Source organism: Caloenas nicobarica, chromosome 2, assembly GCF_036013445.1.
Source record: "Caloenas nicobarica isolate bCalNic1 chromosome 2, bCalNic1.hap1, whole genome shotgun sequence".
NCBI lineage: Eukaryota > Metazoa > Chordata > Aves > Columbiformes > Columbidae > Caloenas > Caloenas nicobarica.
Genome location: NC_088246.1, coordinates 116,806,557 through 116,828,107, shown reverse-complemented (window position 1 = coordinate 116,828,107; position 21,551 = coordinate 116,806,557). Strand labels below are relative to the sequence as shown.

The following is a 21,551-nucleotide window of genomic DNA, read 5'->3' as shown; positions in this document are numbered from 1 at the left end:
AGACGTTGGAGCCAAGGAACAAAAGCCAAGTATTTATGTTATAAATTGATGGAGAGTACAGCCTTTTTTCAGCCATCCCGCTCTCTAAGTAGCAGACAAAGTATTGTACCACTGCATTGTAAAATCCCAGCTCACGACTAAATAAAACCAAGAAAACAGATCCCGCCGTAATAAAAACACACGTAAAATTCCTGGAAATGTTTCCTGTTACAGGCTGCCTGGTTAGTATAGGCTGCCTGCACATTGGTACAAAGTCAGCAATTGTTTGCTCTGATGTTGTTCATGTTGCTTTTTGCCAGGAAGATGAAGATCAGACCGGAAGGTTATTTGCCTCCTTCGCAGCCATGTTAGGGTCAGAAGGAATAAAATACCTAATTGCCTCAATTGCATTTCAGATTGTTTTGATTTGGTTTATGCCCATGAGATAAAAGCCACAAACCAGGCTTTTTTTTTTTTTCTACCACAGTAAAAGCGAGAGAAGAGCTTTTGCTTTGGAGTTGATACAGAGTGGTCCAAAAAATGTCCTGCAAGGCAGATCCAGTCCACAGCATGATTCTGCCTGGATTACCAATTTTTTGAAGTGACCCGGTGTTAGGACTGTAGCTCGGCAGGAACAGATGTTGCTGGCTCCTCCTGATGGTCAGGATGCTCCTGGTGTGCCCTCCACTCCCCAGCTCTTCGCTCCTCAAGCTGCCACCGTGTCTGTGTTGGAGGTGAGGGCTGCTGTCCCATGAGTCTGGAGCCTGGCCCAAGGAGGCGACCCAAAACTGGCATTACATGGTTGGACCAAATGGATAATACCTTATTCCAAGATTAGGATTTGCTTTTTTCCACGAGGCAGTCTTCCATTTTATCTCCTTTTTTTCTGAGATATCAGGGGAGTTAGAGGTTGCCGTTCCGTTAGCTGACTGGAGAGATTTTCATTTGGTCTGCCATCACCTGTGCTTGCTTACAGGAGGCCTGCAGTACATTCGCAGGCATGTAACATAGGTATCCAGTAGTCATGTTTCAGAGAAGTGAAACTGGTTGTAGCACAACACATGCAAGACTGATGAAAGCAGGGGAAACATTTAGATGATATGCCTTGAGAGGCTGCCTTCTCAATGGGCATGAAATAAAGAAGGAGGAAGTGTTCTGAGATGTGGAGAGACACATTTTTAGGCTAGTACAGGATACAAGTCAGTATTATTATTGACCAACATCGTGATGTTCCTTCCCAAGCAAGAAGGGCCCTAGTTCTACATCCCGGTGATGAATTTCCAGCTTATTTGAACAGTTTGCTTATTGATCTTGGACAGAGACCATACTGCGGTCATCTGGGCTAGACTACTGTAATGTGCTCCTAATTGTTTCCCTTGAAATTGATCCGGAGCCTCTTTGGGGTGGAAAGCTGATATATTAAAAAAATATAGCCCCATCCACGTAGCTGTTCAAATTTTGTTCTGTGCCCAGTTCTTGGGCAGCAGCCTCGCGCTCCAGGTCCCTGTCTGGCAGTTGCTCGCGGTTGGACACAGTTGACTTTCTCTCCCCGGGCTGCGTCAGGCGCGGGCCGAAGGCAAGTCTTTCTTGTCCTCGGTTGTGGAGCTCCCTGCCAGAGCCCCTTGCTGGCTGCCTTTAAGGCAAGCTGCAAGCCCTGTTTATTTCAGTTGGCCTATCCATGACTGTTTTATGGGCTCCCTACCTTTGTTTTTGCATCTGCTACCCTTTTGTTTTTCTCTTTCGTCTAACTAGTCAGGAATTGAATCTTTTGGGGCTGGCAAGTCCCCTTTGAATTCTGTGTGTATAGCATATTGTAACATGCTATTAGATTTTGCTTTCTGCTTTTGCTGTTTTGCATTCGGCTCTTTATGCTACTTGGCTTGCAATTGGTGCTTTAGAAAAGATCGAGTAAATATATAATTGTGTCAAGTCTTATTTTGTCTAAGAGGGTTAAATCCGGTATCCAAATATAGAAGAGTGTGTTTGTGTGGAAACTTGGTACTCAGAGAATTAGAAAGCAAGCTCCAATTAGAAAGCAAGCTGATTCCATGCCGTTTGCAATGCCATGTGTTCTTTAAGAGAAAACTTCCACTGTAATTAGCAAGAAAGTGCAGTCTACCGGCCAATGCATTACCTAACACAGAGCCCGCTATTCAGTCTTAGAAATAGATTGTGCTTTTATATGCTTCTCTGGAGACTGACAGTACTGTGAAGTTCAGTATCAGCAAAACAGGAGTCTAAACACAAGCAGAGTCAGGAAATCTTGTACAATAGATGATAAATAGTGATTTGGTTCATCAGCCACTTCAGGAGGAAGCATGTAAATATAATCGTGGGATACAATGGTCTGTACTTCTACAATCAAATAGCAGAAATAAAGTGTCTGTTTTCCATCCCGCATCAAATGATTTGACTGTTATATACATACCCGAACCCATGTAGATGATGTTGTTACTTGTATTATGCTGAATGCCAAGATGTTCAGGTCTTTGTTCTAGAAACTGCATAGGAATCAGCAAAAAGACGTGCTTTACCTCACATCAAGTCTGATAACATCAGCCAGGGGAAAGAAACAAACGAGGAGGAAGAGGAAGTAGCCAAGTGCTGTACAAAAAGCAAGGGTCTTAGTTCAAATATTGTCATCTGAAAATGGTTTATGGGCACTAAACGGGAGGAGTGAACCCAGGGTCAAGGTCATGCCACTTTGCTGAGCACTGGGAATCCAGGAAGTTACATATCATCCACCTAAGGAAGTTCCAGTTGTAAAATACTATCAAAACCCAGGACGTTTAGGGCAGCTTGGTCCTGCAAAACAGTAAAATTAGTAATCACTTGACTAATCCACATTAATCAGTACAGCCTAGTAGCAAAATTATTCATCAGCTTGATGAACTGAGCAATCTTGCAAAGAAATGAGCCTACTTGGAATTTTAGAAGTGGTAGAAGATAGACTGTAAAACAAAATGACTGGAAAAGATGCAAAATCTCCTCAAAACCAACATTATCTCTCATCTCACTGTTTCTATTTCATCTGTCTCCAACAAGACCAGAAACTCGCATGCATGCTGATATTCGGAAAGCAAAGTATTCATTTGTGTGTTAAAAATGAATCTCTCCTTCCCATACACAAACACACAGAGAAAAATAAAGGTGATGATAAAGGTAGATATCTGAGAGGGAAAAGGACAGTATTTGTTGCTTAATTGTGAGGAGGCTTGTTGCTAGGCTTTTAAGAGTAAAACATGTAAATAAGTACAGAAACAGCATACAACATCCCATCCAGAAATTTAAATGTGATAAAGACGTGTATTAATAAGATACATTGGAATGTTGGGTAAGAGTCTTTGAGGCCTCAAGAAGCCTCAGGTGATGCAAGGGCATAACCTGGTGTGTATAGCACAGCCATCCCACTGAAGTGAGGAAAAATCAGGCAAAGGGTTGTTAACAAAGCTTGACCACTACATTTTAGTACTGGAAGTAATAAATAATAGTAGTTGGTGGCAGCTGGGTACTTCACTGACAGGAACAAGACAATAACTACCTTATCCCAGATGAAGAACAAAATCATATTTTTTGTAGATATATGGGTGGCTAATTGAAAACTTGTGAACATTAACAATTATAGAATACAGTGAAGGGTCTTTCTGTTAGCTGTTAATGATACTTCCACTTCCTCAAAACGTATAGTCTCTATATTCCCTTCAAGGAGTGGCACAATGCTTTGGTCTCTTCAGACACTTGTGCCTTTTGTGGCTCTTCAGGCTGGAAATGTTCAGAACCTGAGCAAAGGCAGCAGCAGTTCTGCCAAGAAAGAACCACCACTTTCTAGAGCAGGTTGATGACACAGGCTATTGAGTCCTTACAGAGAATTGTTTGTCTTCTGATTTTAGATGGCTTTAATTCCTTCAAATTGCTCCTTGAATAATAGGAAAAAGGCAATTTGAATTTCAGTGACAGATTGGACATAACAGGTTGCAACTATTAGGTCTAATTTTACCATACTGAGAAATAAAATTGCCTAAACATAAACATCGATCACTGATGCAGTAAATTAATTTGTACAGAAAAAGTAGTTTAACTGCAGTGCACATTAAACATAGAAAATTTTCAAAATTACAGCTCTCTGAATTAATTTGTACACTTGTTCACTTGTTAAAAGCAAAGCGTAACTTCTTTTTCTTTTTTTTCCCCTCCTTTTTGTGACTTCAGATTGTGAAAAGCGAGGATAGTCATCAACTGTCCAAAAAAACCAGACACAGCTCTGCAGTTGTGGATGTAACTTAAGTTGTTCTTTACTTTGTTTGTTTGTTTTTTGTTTCTGAGCAGGTTAATGGAACTACTATAGACCTCTTTGAAATATTGTTTCATTCTAGCAAGCAAATTCAGCATTTTAATAGGCTCGAATTATGTTTTGTTAAGAATTGGTAGTGTGAAGTAATTAAAAAATGTTATGATTTGGTTCAGCAATGAGTTTACATTCAAGTGTGTCCTCAGGCTTGTTTAAACTGTCAAAATCTTCCAAACTGTTTCATAAAAAACATCACGTGTCTTCCTTCTACTACCATCTCTTTTCAAAAAATCTGCACATACTACTTTTCCACATTTTAATATGGCATCTAGAGACTTAACATAGATGCTGGCCAACTTTTCTTCATTCCGGCAATTGCTGTTTGTAATATGCTTATTGTCTTATAAAATGAAAAAGAACATGCCTTTCTTATTTTAAGCTGTGGCCCTAATGTTACTGATCATAATGCAGTCACAAGTGTGTATATAAGCTTTATAAAGGTTGCCTAAGTCACAGTGGAACAGGATCTGCCAATGTGGCTTATTTTGATGGTATCTGGTGTCTACTGTTTTCAAGGACAGCAGTTCGATTCAAACACAGTTCTGATAAGTGGCAGGTTTTCATGTCTTTAATGCCCTGACAAGGGCATCACTCTCAAGAGAGGGAGGTGAAACCATTTGGATGAGAGTTTCTTCCCGTCTCCTTTGTGCTGACACACCAAGATAATGGACAATTAATAGCGAACCTTTTCTGCAGGGAAAGTCTAGGGTTATCACTAATATAAAAGTGTTCATGAAGTGTTCGGACACAAAAGGGAGAGAAAAAATAAACATAAAAAGTAGAAAGCAGGTCCAGCACAAGGTTTAATGTTCAATTAAATATTTTTTCACCTCGAATTGTGGTGAATCGTTTTTCAGTCGCGGCAGCTGTACCTTTTTAGACCTGGTTCACTGCTCGTGACATCAGGCAAAGGACAAGAGGAATCTTGCCATTTCTGTCTTTTTTTTTTTTTTTGTGGTGAAAAAGCTGCAGATACCAGTTAGCAGGGCTGGCTGCTCTTAGTTACCAATGGTGTCAGGCTGTGAAGTTTACCCTGATAGGGTATGAAGGGCAGGTCCAAATAAACTGCTTCTTCACAGCATTGCGAGGCGGCTCTCCATAATCTTTGAGAAGTCATGGAAATCAGAAAATGTCCCAGAAGGAGGCTAATGTCACCCCGTCTACAAGAAGGGCTTAAGGGAGGATCCAGGAAATTATAGGTCCATCAGTCTCACTTCAGTCCCTGGGAAGGTTATGGAACAAATCCTCCTGGGGGCTATCACAAGTCAGATAAAGCATACGATTGGGAAGAGCCAGCACGGACCCACCAGGGGCAATTTGTACTTGACAAACCTGATCTCATTCTACAACAAAGTAACCTGCTTGGTTGATGTGGGGTGAGCAGTGGACATTGTCTACCTGGGTTTCTTCAGGGCTTCTGATACAGCTTCCCACAGCCTCTTCCTAGAGAAGCTGATGCATTACAGGGTAGACAAGTGTTCTGTGCAGTGGGTGGGGAACTGGCTGACAGGCTGTACCCAAAAGGTGGTGGTAAATGGCTCCTTTTCAAACTGGCAGCCTGTCACAAGTGGGGTCCCCCAGGGATCAGTATTGGGCCCAACGCTGTTTAATATCTTCATAACTGATCTGGGTGATGGGATCAAGTGTACCCTGATGAAGTTTTCTGATGATACCAAACTGACTGGGGAAGTGGACACTTTGGAAGGGACAGCAGGAAGAAATGGATAGGCTTGAAGAGTGGGCTAACAAGAACTTTACAAAGTTCAACAAGGACAAGTGTAAGGTCTCGCACCTGGTAAAACATAACCAAGGAGTGCAGCACAGGTTGGGATCTATCTAGCTGAGGAGCAGCTTTGTGGAAAGAGACCTGGGGGTCCTGGTGGACATCAAGTTCAGTGTGAGTGAACAGTGTGCTGCTGAGGCAAAGAAAGCCAATGGGATGCTGGGCTGCATCAACCAGGGCATCACCAGCAGACATAAAGAAGTCATTATCCCACTCTACTCAGTGCTTGTCAGGCCACACCTGGAATACTGTGTGTAGTTTTGGTCCCTGCTATGCATAAAAGATGTGGACAGGCTGGAGACAGTCCAGGGAAGGGCCACAAAGATGATCAAAGGACTGGGAAGCCACCGTAGCAAGAAGGGCTGAGACAACTAGGTTTGTCCAGCCTTGAGAAAAGAAGGCTTAGAGGAGACTTTGTCACCATGTTTAAGCATTTAAAGGGTGGCTACAAAGAAAATGGAGATTCCCTTTTTACAAGGAGTCACATGGAAAAGATGAGAGGCAATGGGTGCCAGTTACTCCTGGGGAGATTCTGATTGGACACAAGATGAAAATTTTTCACAATGACAACAATGAACCACTGGAATAATCTCCCCAGGGAAGTGGTGGATTCCCCAACATTGGACATTTTTCAGATTCGGTGCAGCAGAGCGCTGGGCCTTCTTGTCTAGACTGTGCTTTTGCCAAGAAAGGTTGGATCAGATGGTCCTTGAGGTCCCTTCCAACCTGGTATTCTATTATTCTATGATGACTCCATGATTCTTATCTTCTGATCTAAAACCAGGCTTACAGGATGCTCTTTAGGCTCACCTTCAGTCTCACGGCTTCCATTTAGACCATATGTGGGATTACTTTCTTTTTCTGGCCCTCAGCATGTGTGTTTCTCCTTGCTCTGGGGGAAGGTTGGTTTAGAAATTGTGAGTCTGTGCAGCCCTTCATTTTCGTTTTGCTGTGCGATCCCAGGAACACTCAGATGCTCCCAGAATGATCCGCCACCCCTGAGGTCACCTGGAGAAGGAGTTGCTGGAGGTCAGAAGAGCACTGCTGGCAGTAACAAGTCAACAGGCAGGCTGCCTTGGGGATTATTACAGTGGCTGTACCTGTGCACCAGATTTAGCAACTGATGATGTGATTGTGTGTCTCTGTTGTCCAAGTAAACAGAGAAAAGACATACAATGTTTCCTGAAGTTAGACAAACCAAAGATTAGTCTAAACTGAGAGTGGAACAGGTTAACTGATCTTTCTCTACCCGAAGCTTTCATTTGTCCCTAGCAGCACTGAGCTGTCAATACAGTGTGCAGCTACTGATAAGTATGGGTTCTCCTCAGCCTGAAGAGATCTGTCTGATAAGATAAGATGGCCTTAAAAAAAAGAGAGAGAGAGAGAGAGAGAAAGTACGTTAACTGCTTTGACTGCAAAATACCCCCTGGTAGCCAGAGATAAGACACCTTGAGCTGCTCAGAAGACCTTAGACAGGATGTAAATGAAGCCAATAAAAAAAAAAAAAAATCATTTTAAATCCAGCCACTATTTTACTCTATACTTATTTCCAGCCCTGACAGCAGAAGGCTTAATTTACTGTATTTCACACAGGGCTTCCATTCTACATTGAGGAAGCTACAAAGGGTTGTTTTAGATATAAGCTTTAACAAAACGGAGGTCTCTTTATTTCTGGAGAGGCTGCTATTTCAGACAGTTAATCATGAGTTTCAGCAGTCTTGGTGAATGGAAATTATACAGAAGGGAAGGAAAATGCTGCCTTTTGCAAAGAACTTCCCCATCTTTTTCATAATTAAATCACCCAAATAAACCTATGTTAACATGAAAGGACTGAATGAAGCATATATATTTAAAATGCGGCTCTTACCTTGCAGAATTCCATGCAGAGGGACTCATGTTCTGCAAGATAGGAAAAGAAGAGAGTAGATGTGACAGTTTACATTTGTGACAGTTTACATCTGATGGCTTCATAGTAGGATTTGGTCTTGTGACCATTCTGAACTGGGAAATTCATTAGGTCCTGCTTGCAGGCTGGACCACCTGTAAGTTAGTTGAAGCCTCACACACCTACTATCCTGTGCCTGTCCCATGGCATAGACAACCCTATGTGTTCCCATTCAAGTAACCTGGGGAAACGAGGGTCGGGGAGAAAGGGCTGTTGTCTTGCTCAGCATTTTGGTTACAGTGAAAAAGTTCCGGAGACACTGCCCACAGTGTGACTGAGCTGCACAAGTGGGGGTGTAAGCATTTGTCTGCCATTCCGAGCACTCGGTCTAAAAATCAAGGTTACCTTTGCTTGGGGACATCACTTTTAACAGCTGTGCAGCACATCTGCACTAACAGCCATATCTATAAAAAAGGGAGCTCAAAATGGGACATAGATGGTCTATAAGAAGCTAAATAGAAATGGTTGTCCAAAACCTACATCTCAGGGTTCAGCCCAATTTGGTAGGCACCTATTTTTTTTTATGAAAAGTTTCTCAGCATCAGTCTATGCAAACCACCCTAGTGTGAGCATCTGGGTACCCACTTTTGGGTATCTGCCTTTGATCACCCTGCTGAACGAAGAGCCTCGTATTGAGCCCAGGACACAGTGGGCACTTTCAGTAGAAAGTGCTGTTTTCCTGTCTTCCCTTCATAGGGGCCAGGTAGGTGAGGTATTAAATGGCAGGAGGCCTTGAGTCGGTTCCCTCGGCATCCCAAGAGGATTCGAAGCCACGTTTCCTGCCTTGGAGCAGAGGGTCTTCGGTAGGTCTCTTTACATGTTAGTTGAGCTTGCTGGAGCAAAGAGTACCCTATTCACAGGGCTGGTAGGAGCACATTTGAGAAGGAACTGTTAACCTACTGAGAAGGATACTCATTTAGTCCAGGGGTTCTTGCAGTCTGGAACTTGTGCTTAGGTTTATTTTTGGTTTTATCCAGTGCCTCTTTAATGTACAAAGAGCCCAGTACTCCCCTCTCCCAGCTGAGTGCCCAAGCTGCAAGGTTGCAGACCTTTTCCTGGTCCCCCCCAGAGCCCCATGAATCCTGCTTTCTTTGCTTCTTAGGCTCCTGGAAACACCTAAATCCCTTTGCAGATCTAGGTCCAGGAGCTTTCACCTGTGTAAATAAGACCGCCACCACATCTCTGTCATTCTAAGAAATAAGCAGTTCTGTGTTTATTTACTGTATTTAAGTCTAGCACACTGTAAAATAGCACTGATATGTTTTTGAAAGCGCTAACTGCCTGCATTGCTTTCACTTGATCTTAATTTCCTTTTACTTCCCATTTCCTGTAAAAGATTTCGCGATATCTTTGCCTGAGTTTCTTTCAGATGCAGTTATTTTCTTCCTTCCTTCTCCCCACCTTATATTCCTTTCTTTTTGTTCTCTACCTATTGCCTTCTTTTCTTTGTCCTAGTTTAGCCCACTCCAAAGTGTGTCTTGCTGCTGCCGTTCTTCTGGTCTGGAGGCAATGAAGCAATTAGTTGGGTGGCTGAAATGTAGGCACAGGTGGGAGAGACAGGCATACGTGGTAAAAAAAAAGAGGGAAGGTGGCTGAGTGTGAGGTACATCCCCAGCAATCCCTGCAGACCTTCATGATTAAACCATGGATTAACTGAAAGAAGGGCGATATTCAAATAAGGACCCACGGTGGTGCTTGGCATCTCACGGGTTGCTGCCTGCACGTCCTGCTCAGGGTCTCCATCTTTTGTCTGAGCCTCCAGCTGGGCAGGTTTTGACAGCCTGCCCTTCTACCCAGGGGGTTTTTGGGGCTGTGTGGGAATGGGGATTCGGAAGGCAGCTGTGAAGCAGGGTCTCCTTCAGCTCTCAGGGTCCAAACCACTGGACCATTTGATTTTGGGAAGGGAAGAAAAAGAACAATGCTTCTCTGACTTCAGACACACTCCTTATATTGTGACCTGGGAAAGAAAGAAGCAGTCCACTCATTTTAATACCTGTATGCCACTGGAAAGTTGCTTTGATGAGTGGGACTGTGTTACTGGGGCTGCTGTCTCTGAGGCTTCTGTACACTTCAGCAGCTTTCAAAAGGAACTGCAGTGCAGGGGAATATTGGAAGGAAAGGGTTTCTGGTCCTATTCATGATGTTGCCTGGGGAGAGCATGACCCAGTGAAAACAGAATGCAGAGGAAAGTATTGGAGTCCAGTGAGGAACCTGAACTGTTGTCCCCTAGTAATTTGCTGTTCTTAATAGGCAGTACAAATACTGTTATCAGCACAACAAATTATAATGATTATTTTCTAGCAAAGACCTGATTGACTGAATCACTACTTCTAGTACAGGAGGTTGTTAATATCCAGGTTCTTAGGAGATCATTATTATGTGCAAGTTTGCTAGGGTGTTTGAATGGGTTTTTTGCTCTCCCATTATCTTGATTCTAAATGTAATTATTCTCAGGGTGATTTTTTCTGACCCTAGCTTCAGATGGAACAAGCCTGGTGGTCTCTGACTCATATCGTACAAACAAACAAAAACAACTACTAAAAGAAACAGCAACTTAACAGCGGAAGAAATACAGTGTAAATGTGTTTGTCGCATTTAAGCAGTGGACAAATGAGCTAATTTGAATCGCTTAGTGCTTGTATAGTCACAACTAAACAACCCCTGTAAATTAATTGTGTGACATGCGATTCCCAATTATGTGAAGCAGTATAATAAGCTTTGAGGATGGTGAGTGTCATTAGTTATATGTACAGGGCTGTGGAAAATTACTTATTCTTTCTCTTTGCCTAGAGAGGCACAAAATACTGTCTTCCTCAAACAAGCGGAGGGTAGCTGTTTTCTTCTAGTTGCAAATTGGGTTTTGTGTATGATTTGAAAGGTGGAGCAGAATGTGAACTGCTTACATTTTCTTTAATTTGGCTGCAGAAGATGGAATTCATTGGGTGCCGTCTGTTCAAATGAACTTTAAGCAACAATCAAGGAAAACATTTATGCTCCTCTCTACATATGTAATAGTAATATGTCTTCTGAAGAAGACATAATGGAACTGGAGGCTTAGGTTACCTTAGGAGAGCAATACAGGAATGTTAACTACTTATGTAGGCATTAAAGGCATTTTATAAAAGCAAGCAGGTTTTTCCTGTGAGGTATTAAAGTGCCTTATTTGTTGTTTCTAGGAGCTGCTTTTCTTCTGATTATGAAATTTAGAATGGTGAGACCTCCCTACCAGCTGTCTCAGTTCTGTTGGTCAGGAACCCCTGTATGTTTCTCCCCTAGTAATCTAACTGTTAATGCATTTAATTGGTGCTCCCAAACCAGTTTTGAAATATTGATAGATTCTAAAAACATCTGTAAATTATAAATAATTTTTAAAGTTCACGTTTCTCTTTTGAATGCCCATTACAGAGTATTAGTTTTCAAGCCATTTAATAAGTTATGAGACAAATGAGTGAGTTTAATGTGGGGTCACCGACGTGAAAAAAATGTGATGGTTGTATTAAAGTTGCAGCTTTTCCAAACCTGTGTACATTTCAATTGAAAGTAGATGGAGAATGTTGTATAATAATGCATGTGTTATTTAAAGTGACTTTAAAGGCTAGCACTATCTGCTAATTCTATTAAAAACTTCAAAACCATAGTTTGTTTCACTGACATATATTTAGGCCATCACTGAAGCCATGTTAAAGCTTAAACACTATCCTTTGATCTTCTAGTTATTTAGATCTATGCAGCACACAGCACAACATTGTTTTATTTCAGCAATATCTAACCTCTTCGTTTACTATTTATTCACACCTGCATGTTCCCCTAAGATCCTTAGCTCATTTTCAAGGTAGCCCTGCAGACAATTAGTGGTGGTAATAATATAAAATGTGTCCAGCACTAAAACCTGAAACGGCCATTACAAGTAAACTATATGATATATAATAACCACTCCACTCAATTACCTGCACAAAAATGCAAGGATTTAAAACTGTGGAGCTCTATCTTACATCCAGTTAACTGACCTACCTACCTGCTATTTAGTCCTTCCTTTCTTACAATTCAAATTCTGTCTTGTAGCATGTCATCTGGTAAATTAGCAAAGGCGTACGTTTTTATATGTTATCTGTCCCTCTCGATACATGTGTATGAGCATGTATATGTGTATGCAATTGTATATGAATGGGTCTTTGGCTGGTGGTGAGACAACAAATAATAACTACACAACAATGCATACATGTGCATTCATAATCCATATGCCTGTGGCAGTATGTAGTAGATGTCTTCATGTGCCGCTGCCTGGCATACTTACTTTCTCATTTTTAGTATCTATTCCCATCCTGTGTAACCCATTGTTATAAATTTTGTACCCGTTACAGAAACCTTGCTATTCAGTACTTCACGTGGGGTCCTGGGGGATAGTTGTGTGACCGGTCTGCCATTACTGTTGAGGGGGAAAAGTAGTGAGAACATATCAGCAGGACCCAGAGCCCAGGGGGTGTCTGTCCGGCTAATCTGTTGGGCTTTCTCTTTGGTCGGGTCCAGCAGCTTAAGCATTTTGCCAGCTCCGTGTTTCGGGGGGAGAAAGGATTTTTCTTTCAGGGATGGCTCAGACCTGGGAGATATGGGTTCTGTTTCCTCCTTCGCACAGATTACATTTGTAACCTGAGGCAAACCGCTCCAGCTTGTCTGTGCCCCAGTTACTTGAGCAGCAAAATGGAGAAAATAGAAAACTGCTGCTTACTGGATATTGAAAATATTAATTTGTTCATATTTGTAAACTCTATTCTGTCAGAGAAACATTATGTATTATGGCACATAAAGGTTTGCTGACATTTGCTTTAGGAATGTGGCCATTTGTCTGGTAGCAGCAAAAACACTTTAAAATCATACGGAAAAATAAGGCATGATAAAGCAAGTGCCCTGAAGCATATTCCAGCCAAAGCATGCATATGTCATAAACCTTCCCAGTGACTAAGTAATGTTTTTCTGAAGCGGTACTGTTAATTCAGTCAGCAGCACTCGGGATAAGATCACTTTTAAGACCTCACGACTACTGGGGCTGGCACATGAGTGGCTGGCTGCTAACTCCACAGAGGTGCTTTTGTGCTCTGATGCTTCCCCCTTCCTCCCTCCCCATTCGTGGTGTAACTTCTGGTATTACTTCACTTTTCTGTTAGTGAGCACTTTCCCCCATAAATATGACTGAACAGGTGTTACTCTGCTACTAACTGAGTTTCCAGCTGTCCTCCTCCAACACAGAGCAGGCAAAATCTGTTGTTTCATCCTATTAGACAGACTAGAGAACTATCAAGCCTGAGATGGAGGTCTTCCTCGCAGGATACGGGAGTTTTGTTGCCAGAAGATGGTCAGGAAGGCCTGGCTGGCTAACAAAGACAGTCCTTCAGCTGCTGGGTGTAGTTCCAGTTTTGCATCCCCTTTGGCAGCAGCACAGAGACTGCTGCAGTGTGGCCAGCCAGCAAAATTAGGAAATAAGGACCTCTTTTATTTACTCAGGCTGCTGAATCATGGGCATTCCTGTCTGCTTGGAGAAAAGTCAGGCAGCTCTACTTTCCACTGGAAGTCTCAGGAGTGCTTGGTACTTTCATCTCAGAGTGTTCACACACTTGTTTTAATATGCTTTATGGAAATGGTGAAACTCAGCAAGTACAGTTGGTGTAGAAAAACATCTGCACTAACTATTCACACACATTTGCATCTTTAAATAGACTTTCAGGCCTTGTAGCTGATTTCCAGCAAAGTTTTTTGGTTGTGAGTGCTAGAGCTTTCTTAGAGTCAGCGAGTGTGAAGGGACTGGTTCCAAAAATTAAAAATTTACATGGACATGTTAAGTGCATCACATTGAAACTCAGAATACTTGCCATAACACAAAAAAGGCATTTACAGTAAGTAGCACTTAGTGAGTGCTGGAGGAAAAAAAGTGAGTCGATAGAGAAAATATATTTTAAAACTCCACAAACACTGTTGAATACCTGGAGCCCTATTCTGCCCTCAGATAGATGTGCACCACTCCTGGGGACTTGTGTGCCTGCATCTGAATTTGATCCAGAGTATTTTTAAACAGCTTGTTATAACATTAAAAATCGGTATTTGTAATGTTGACATAGCTCGGGGTAGGTGTCCGCAGATTTATATACAGGTGGCTGTGTGCAGAGTAGCAGCAAACTGGTTGTATTTTCTATGAGAGTGATCAGCAAAAAGGAGTTTGAAGTCCTTTATCCTGACAACAGGCCAAACTGTACCCCGAACTCTGTGGGAATTGCCCCATGGAAAGCAGGAGTGGAGTCCCATCCTGAGCCTCCTGGTGGCTGCGGTGACCTTCCCTGGAGCTCCTCCATCATGGCTATGAGCGCCCAGCTGTGCTCACCTTGCGCCAGCGCACACGGGGTAGCCTCAGTGCTAGCAAGCCACGGATCTCTGCCATTCTGAAGGAGATGCTTTTAATGGTTGCACGTTAATTCTATGGGGCAGCATCTTTGTGGGGAAGAACGGGAAGACAGCAGGACAGGCAGTGCCGTCACTCACGTCCTGCTGTAGCAGTAGTTACACTTAGTCCGGGTTTCCTCCTTGATCACTATCCCCGGATCCATTCCGAGGAAGCCACTCAGCTCACCCGGCGCTTTAGTCCGTCGCACACGATGTTCCCAGCGTTCAAGCTGGAACCTGTGCAGTGCAAGTCACTGCAGCGAGACGTTTCCCTTGTCGCAGAAGGAAGGTTTCAGAAGTCCTTCTGCGGGTCACCGTCGGCCAAGGGGCCTGACCCTGGGAGCCCTGCACGTGGGCGCAGCCCAGGGCCCTCCTTCCGCAGGGCAGCGAGGGCTGACGGTGCCCCCTCCCCGCCGCACCGGGGGGAGCCGGGGAAACACGTTGGCCGCATTGTTAGGCTCGTCCTCAGGAAAATCCTGTTGTCCTCTGCTGTGTGGAATTCCCCCCGCCTCACTGGTTCTTCTGGAGCCCTGGGAGATTGAGAAAGTTTCACATTTAGAGTTAAAAGGACGCAAGTCGGACTTGTGAGTGGTTTGCTCTTCTCCTTTCTGCACAAAGAGAATTACTCTGCAGAGTTGTTATAGGCTTGGATTAAAACAAACAAAAAAACCCCAGCTAAGTGACACACAGAGGGGGTTTAGGTTGGACATTAGGAAAAGGTTCTTCCCCCAGAGGGTGGTGGAGCACGGGAACAGGCTCCCCAGGGAGGTGTCACGGCCCCAAGCCTGACAGTGTTCAAGAAGAGACTGGACAACGTCCTCAGACACATGGTGTGAACTGTGGGGTTGTCCTGTGCAGGGACAGGAGCTGGACTCGATGACCCTTGTGGGTCCCTTCCAACTCAGGACATTCTATGATTCCATGATTTAGATTTGCAGGTTGGAAAGCGAGAACCATCCCTGTGCTGTAGTCATGCTATTCGCCCTCCACGTCCTTTACCTTCTATAAAAGCTAAAGGATAGACCCCTGAGCAAGCAAGGAGAATTGGAGGGTGGAAAGGGGCTGCCATTGCTTACGCTGTGGTCACACTCAGCGCTTGATCCCGACCCTGCTGCCAGCCCGACAGCCCACTGAGATCCATGAGCCAGGGGGAATAGCTGTGTAGTAGGTAAAACCAGGCAGGCGGTAGCCACAAAAAGGAAGTGATTTACTACCCTGTCAGTGATGGTACACTATTTATAACACTTACTATATATTCCTCTAAACAGTTATACAATAATATATCATTTCTGTGTAGGATATACATTTTAATACTAAATTTGGTTACAAAATATGTTGCCTAGGCAGTCACAGACTATTTTTCTTCACTCAGTTGCTTGACATACATTCCTATTTATCTGCCAGCAGTGGTCGTATGTCAGAAATATATTTGATTTTTAAGGGACAAAAGGTTTTTCCCCTTAGAAGACCTGGATGAAAATATTAATTTAAAATAATTTTTTTAATGTAGAAAAAATTAGCGTATTTTTCTGTAAATAGTTGTTCCGCTGTTTTGATAATTTTCAGTTTTAGTGTCAAAGTCAGAAATTTGAAAAGGCAGTACACAGATTTACATGAAAAATCTCCTGTAAATATTGCAGTCATTAATGTACCAACTTAAAAACTCACCTGGCTGATATTGTTTAGTATGTATGACAATGAGTAACGTTGCGTCAGTACATTGGGAAGCAGTTTAGCAGATGGTAGTACTTATGTTGGAATGGCTGATTTTTATTTTTCAGTTTTTATCTTAAAAACAAACACCTTTGTTTTGATTTCAAAGACATGGTACTTGGGCTGGGGTTTGGTTTTGTTCGTTAATTATACACCATTAGTGCAGATTTGTACGTAGGTAAATACAGATTTATATTTTTGTGTGTGTGCGAAAGGTGTGTGTAATTTGTGAAACCCTCCTCTTCAAGACGTGAACAAGAGGATAAAAACCTGTGCAGTTTCCAACTTATCCTGAAAAGCGTGGTGTCAATGGGCAGGCATCCAGCCGTGGTGTTGGGTTGTTTGCTCAGAGTTAGATGGTTGCCATCTGGCATTGATAGTGAGATGGCGTTGTCATCAGTTTCTGGATGCAGGAAAGGAATGAATCCTCATCTGTTTCCTGTGGATAAGCAAGAGGTTGATAATCTAGTAAAATCTTGTTACCTTAAAGAAAGCAGGCTTGGGGTTTGTTTACTTAATATAGGCGGGCTCTAACCTTTATGTTGGTGTACTCAATTTCTTGAGAGAAGGCTGAAGGTGTTAAGAAACTTACTGTTTTGCAAGAATACCTTAAGGAAGGTATTTTTCAAGCGGTTTATCCTGTCTTTTTCTGTACTGTTACTGTAGTCAATTTTACTTTTAAAAGGAAAAAAAGAAACCCCAAGCATCGCCCCTGGAAATTAATAGAAAGATTATTAGAAGTAGAGTGGTCTTTCAAGTTAATATATTTAAAGAAGTTTTAGGTTAAGATAAGTATTGTCATTGCAGTATTGTAATCTACATTTAAAACAAAAGGTGCAAAAGCTGTACAGCACATCTGTTGAAAGGAATAGTTACAACTTGCCCTTTCTAGAGATGAGGTAATATCATGGATAACTAGTTCAGTTTATTATCTGGCTAGCATTTCTGTTTTGTCTCTTCCTTGTTGCTCATAAATCTTTCAGCTTTTACCATAACTGTTTATCATTTTTCCTGTTTCCAGTTTTTTACAAGTTGCTTTGTCTGTGATCACCTCACAGTACAGGTTCTGCCGGACTTAGGAAGTTCAGCTGGCTGAGGCCTTTGCAAAAAGGAAGAAATGGTGGGCCACCTCTTGAACTTGAAAAGGAAAAAAAATGCTGTTCACATCTGAGTCTTTTGAAATTTTCTCATTTTCCTTGATCCTGGCTGTTGGTTTGTTAGTTTGTTTTGAACATTTAATGGTCCAGCTGCCAGCTTTCAGTAACTGAATTGTATCATTACTGGAGAAATCTGGTTGTACTTTATTAGGGAAAACGTCACTGTTTATGCTGTTGTCCTGTTCTTCCCCTGTAATTCTTCCTATTATTGTTTAGAATAACACCCAAGTCTCTCTCAGTAATAGCTTTTAAAAGATTTCTGTGTTCAGAAGCAACTTCAAGGGAAAAAAAAAGAACCTGTGGCAAAGCAAGGACCATCTTTTTATTAAATATTAGGCATGTGGGTTGGCTGTATTAATTTTAAATCATTGCTGTAATATTTTCTCCTTTTCTTTGACTCTTCTGATGCTCACATAATATGCAAATCATTTTACAATGGATACAAAAGAAACATTAAGTATATTAAAATCTGCATTTTAATAAAGTTGTCAATGTATAATACATATCCTGCAACTTAGAAAGAATGATAAAAAAGCAATAAAAAGGTAATATAGGCACAGAGTTATTTAATAACTTTTAATGTTTTACAGTCTGATAAAAATAAATGTGGTCTTGAAGCTGTTGGATACAGGTGTAAGAAATATCCTGGTCTGAGTTTAATATGTTTTAGTTCTACATTGTTTATATGCATTTGCTGTCTCCTTTGCACTGTAGGGATTAAGTTCGTGGGCATGTTTCTTTCTCATTTCAGATGGAGTGGATGTTGAGGATGACCCCACTTGCTCATGGCCAGCATCATCGCCTTCTAGCAAGGACCAGACTTCCCCGAGCCATGGAGAAGGTTGTGATTTTGGTGAAGAGGAAGGAGGCCCAGGGTTGCCCTATCCATGCCAGTTTTGTGACAAATCGTTCAGCCGCCTCAGCTACTTAAAGCACCACGAGCAAAGTCACAGTGACAAGCTCCCTTTCAAATGCACATATTGCAGTCGTCTCTTCAAACATAAACGGAGCAGGGACCGCCACATAAAGCTTCATACGGGAGACAAGAAGTATCACTGCAGTGAGTGTGACGCAGCGTTCTCAAGGAGTGATCATCTCAAAATTCACTTAAAGACTCATACGTCCAACAAGCCATATAAGTGTGCCATTTGTAGACGTGGGTTCCTGTCATCTAGTTCACTGCACGGTCACATGCAGGTCCACGAGAGGAACAAAGATGGCTCTCAGTCCGCTTCCCGGATGGAGGACTGGAAAATGAAAGACACTCAGAAATGCAGTCAGTGCGAAGAAGGCTTTGATTTTCCTGAAGATCTTCAAAAGCACATTGCAGAATGTCACCCCGAGTGTTCCCCTAATGAAGACCGATCTGCTCTTCAGTGTGTTTACTGTCATGAACTCTTTGTAGAGGAAACGTCTCTGATGAATCACATGGAGCAGGCTCATAATGGTGAGAAGAAGAATTCATGCAGCATTTGCTCTGAGAACTTTCATACTGTGGAGGAGCTGTACAGCCACATGGACAGTCATCAGCAGCCAGAGTCGTGCAACCACAGCAACAGCCCGTCTTTGGTAACTGTGGGCTACACCTCAGTCTCTAGCACCACTCCAGATTCCAATCTCTCGGTGGATAGTTCAACCATGGTGGAAACGGCTCCCCCTATACCAAAAGGTCGTGGAAGGAAGCGGGCAGCTCAGCAAGTGCCAGATATCACTGGTCCTTCGAGTAAACAGCCAAAAGTTACCTATAGCTGCATTTATTGCAACAAACAGTTATTTTCCAGCCTTGCAGTTTTGCAGATACACCTGAAAACTATGCATTTAGATAAACCCGAACAAGCCCATATCTGTCAGTATTGTTTGGAGGTATTGCCATCTCTCTACAATCTGAATGAACATCTTAAGCAAGTCCACGAAGCTCCAGATCCAGCACTGATTGTTTCTACCATGCCTGCCATGGTGTACCAGTGCAACTTCTGCTCTGAAGTGTTCAACGACCTCAACACACTTCAGGAACACATCCGATGTTCTCATGGATTTGCCAACCCTGCTGCTAAGGACAGTAATGCATTCTTTTGTCCCCATTGCTACATGGGATTTCTTACAGATTCTTCTCTGGAAGAGCATATTAGACAAGTCCATTGTGATCTTAGCAGTTCCCGTTTTGGTTCCCCTGTGCTTGGAACCCCAAAAGATCCAGTGGTGGAAGTCTATTCTTGTTCGTACTGTACAAATTCTCCAATATTTAATAGTGTTCTTAAACTGAACAAGCATATCAAGGAGAACCATAAGAACATTCCTTTGGCCCTGAATTACATCCACAATGGAAAAAAATCCAGAGCCATGAGTCCCTTATCTCCTGTAACCATTGAGCAGACCTCTTTAAAGATGATGCAGGCAGTTGGAGGTGCTCCTCCTCGTCCTGCAGGTGAATATATTTGTAATCAGTGTGGTGCTAAGTATACTTCCTTGGATGGTTTCCAGACTCATTTAAAAACACATCTTGACACTGTCCTGCCAAAACTGACCTGTCCTCAGTGCAACAAAGAATTTCCAAATCAGGAGTCTCTGCTGAAGCATGTTACCATTCATTTCATGATCACCTCAACCTACTACATCTGTGAAAGTTGTGACAAGCAGTTCACTTCTGTGGATGACTTGCAGAAACACCTACTGGACATGCATACGTTTGTGTTCTTCCGCTGCACCTTGTGCCAAGAGGTTTTTGACTCCAAAGTCTCCATTCAGCTACACTTGGCTGTGAAGCACAGCAATGAAAAGAAGGTATACAGATGTACGTCTTGCAACTGGGATTTCCGCAATGAGACTGACCTACAGCTTCATGTTAAACACAACCACCTGGAGAACCAAGGCAAAGTACACAAGTGCATCTTCTGCGGTGAGTCCTTTGGTACGGAGGTGGAGCTGCAGTGTCACATTACTACGCACAGCAAGAAGTACAACTGCAAGTTCTGCAGCAAAGCTTTCCATGCTATCATCTTGCTGGAAAAGCACTTAAGGGAAAAACACTGTGTTTTTGAAACAAAAACTCCAAACTGTGGAACGAATGGGGCATCTGAGCAGGTTCAAAAAGAGGAAGTGGAACTCCAGACCTTGTTGACAAATAGCCAGGAGTCCCATAACAGCCACGATGGCAGCGAAGAAGATGTGGACACATCTGAGCCTATGTATGGCTGTGACATTTGTGGAGCAGCTTATACCATGGAGACTCTCCTGCAAAATCACCAGCTTCGAGACCACAACATTCGACCTGGAGAAAGTGCCATAGTAAAGAAAAAGGCTGAACTCATCAAAGGGAATTACAAGTGTAATGTGTGTTCTCGAACATTCTTCTCTGAAAATGGGCTTCGAGAGCACATGCAGACACACTTGGGACCAGTGAAACATTATATGTGCCCAATCTGTGGCGAGCGGTTTCCATCTCTTCTGACTCTTACTGAACATAAGGTCACACATAGTAAGAGCCTGGACACTGGAAACTGCAGGATTTGCAAGATGCCTCTCCAGAGCGAAGAGGAATTTTTAGAGCATTGCCAAATGCACCCTGACTTGAGGAACTCCTTGACAGGGTTCCGCTGTGTGGTGTGCATGCAGACTGTGACCTCCACGCTGGAACTGAAAATCCACGGCACGTTCCACATGCAGAAAACTGGAAACGGTTCTGCCGTGCAGTCCACGGGACGTGCGCAGCATCTCCAGAAACTGTACAAGTGTGCTTCTTGCCTGAAGGAATTCCGCTCAAAACAGGATTTAGTTAAACTTGACATCAACGGTCTGCCATATGGTCTGTGTGCTAGCTGTGTTAATCTCAGTAAAAGTGGTAGTCCAAGTGTCAACATCCCTTCAAGCAGTAACAGACAAGGCATGGGCCAAAATGAGAACTTGAGTTCCATTGAGAACAAAAGCAAGGCAGGGGGACTGAAGACTCGATGCTCTAGTTGCAATGTTAAATTTGAATCAGAAAGTGAACTCCAAAACCATATTCAGTCAATCCACAGAGAGCTTGTTCCAGACAGCAACAGTACACAGCTGAAAACACCACAAGTATCTCCAATGCCCAGAATCAGCCCCTCCCAAACTGAAGAGGTAACCCTTTTTTCTTTGCTCTTGACACCTTCCATCCTTTTGGAAAAAATCCCCCTTTTTTCAAGCTGTCTTGCCACTTGTCATGAAACGCTT

General features: G+C 42.7%; 1 protein-coding gene across 12 annotated transcripts in view; it reads left to right on the top strand.

Annotated features, from left to right (window-relative positions):
• ZNF521 (zinc finger protein 521) overlaps positions 1 to 21,551 on the top strand; it is a 235,960-nt gene that overhangs the window by 76,650 nt on the left and 137,759 nt on the right. For all 12 annotated transcript variants that reach the window (XM_065628661.1, XM_065628659.1, XM_065628655.1 and 9 more), the window contains one exon: positions 18,106 to 21,458. In XM_065628661.1, the coding sequence (XP_065484733.1) occupies positions 18,546 to 21,458 (2,913 nt within the window). In that variant the 5' untranslated portion in view covers positions 18,106 to 18,545. The remainder of the gene's footprint in view (positions 1 to 18,105; positions 21,459 to 21,551) is intronic.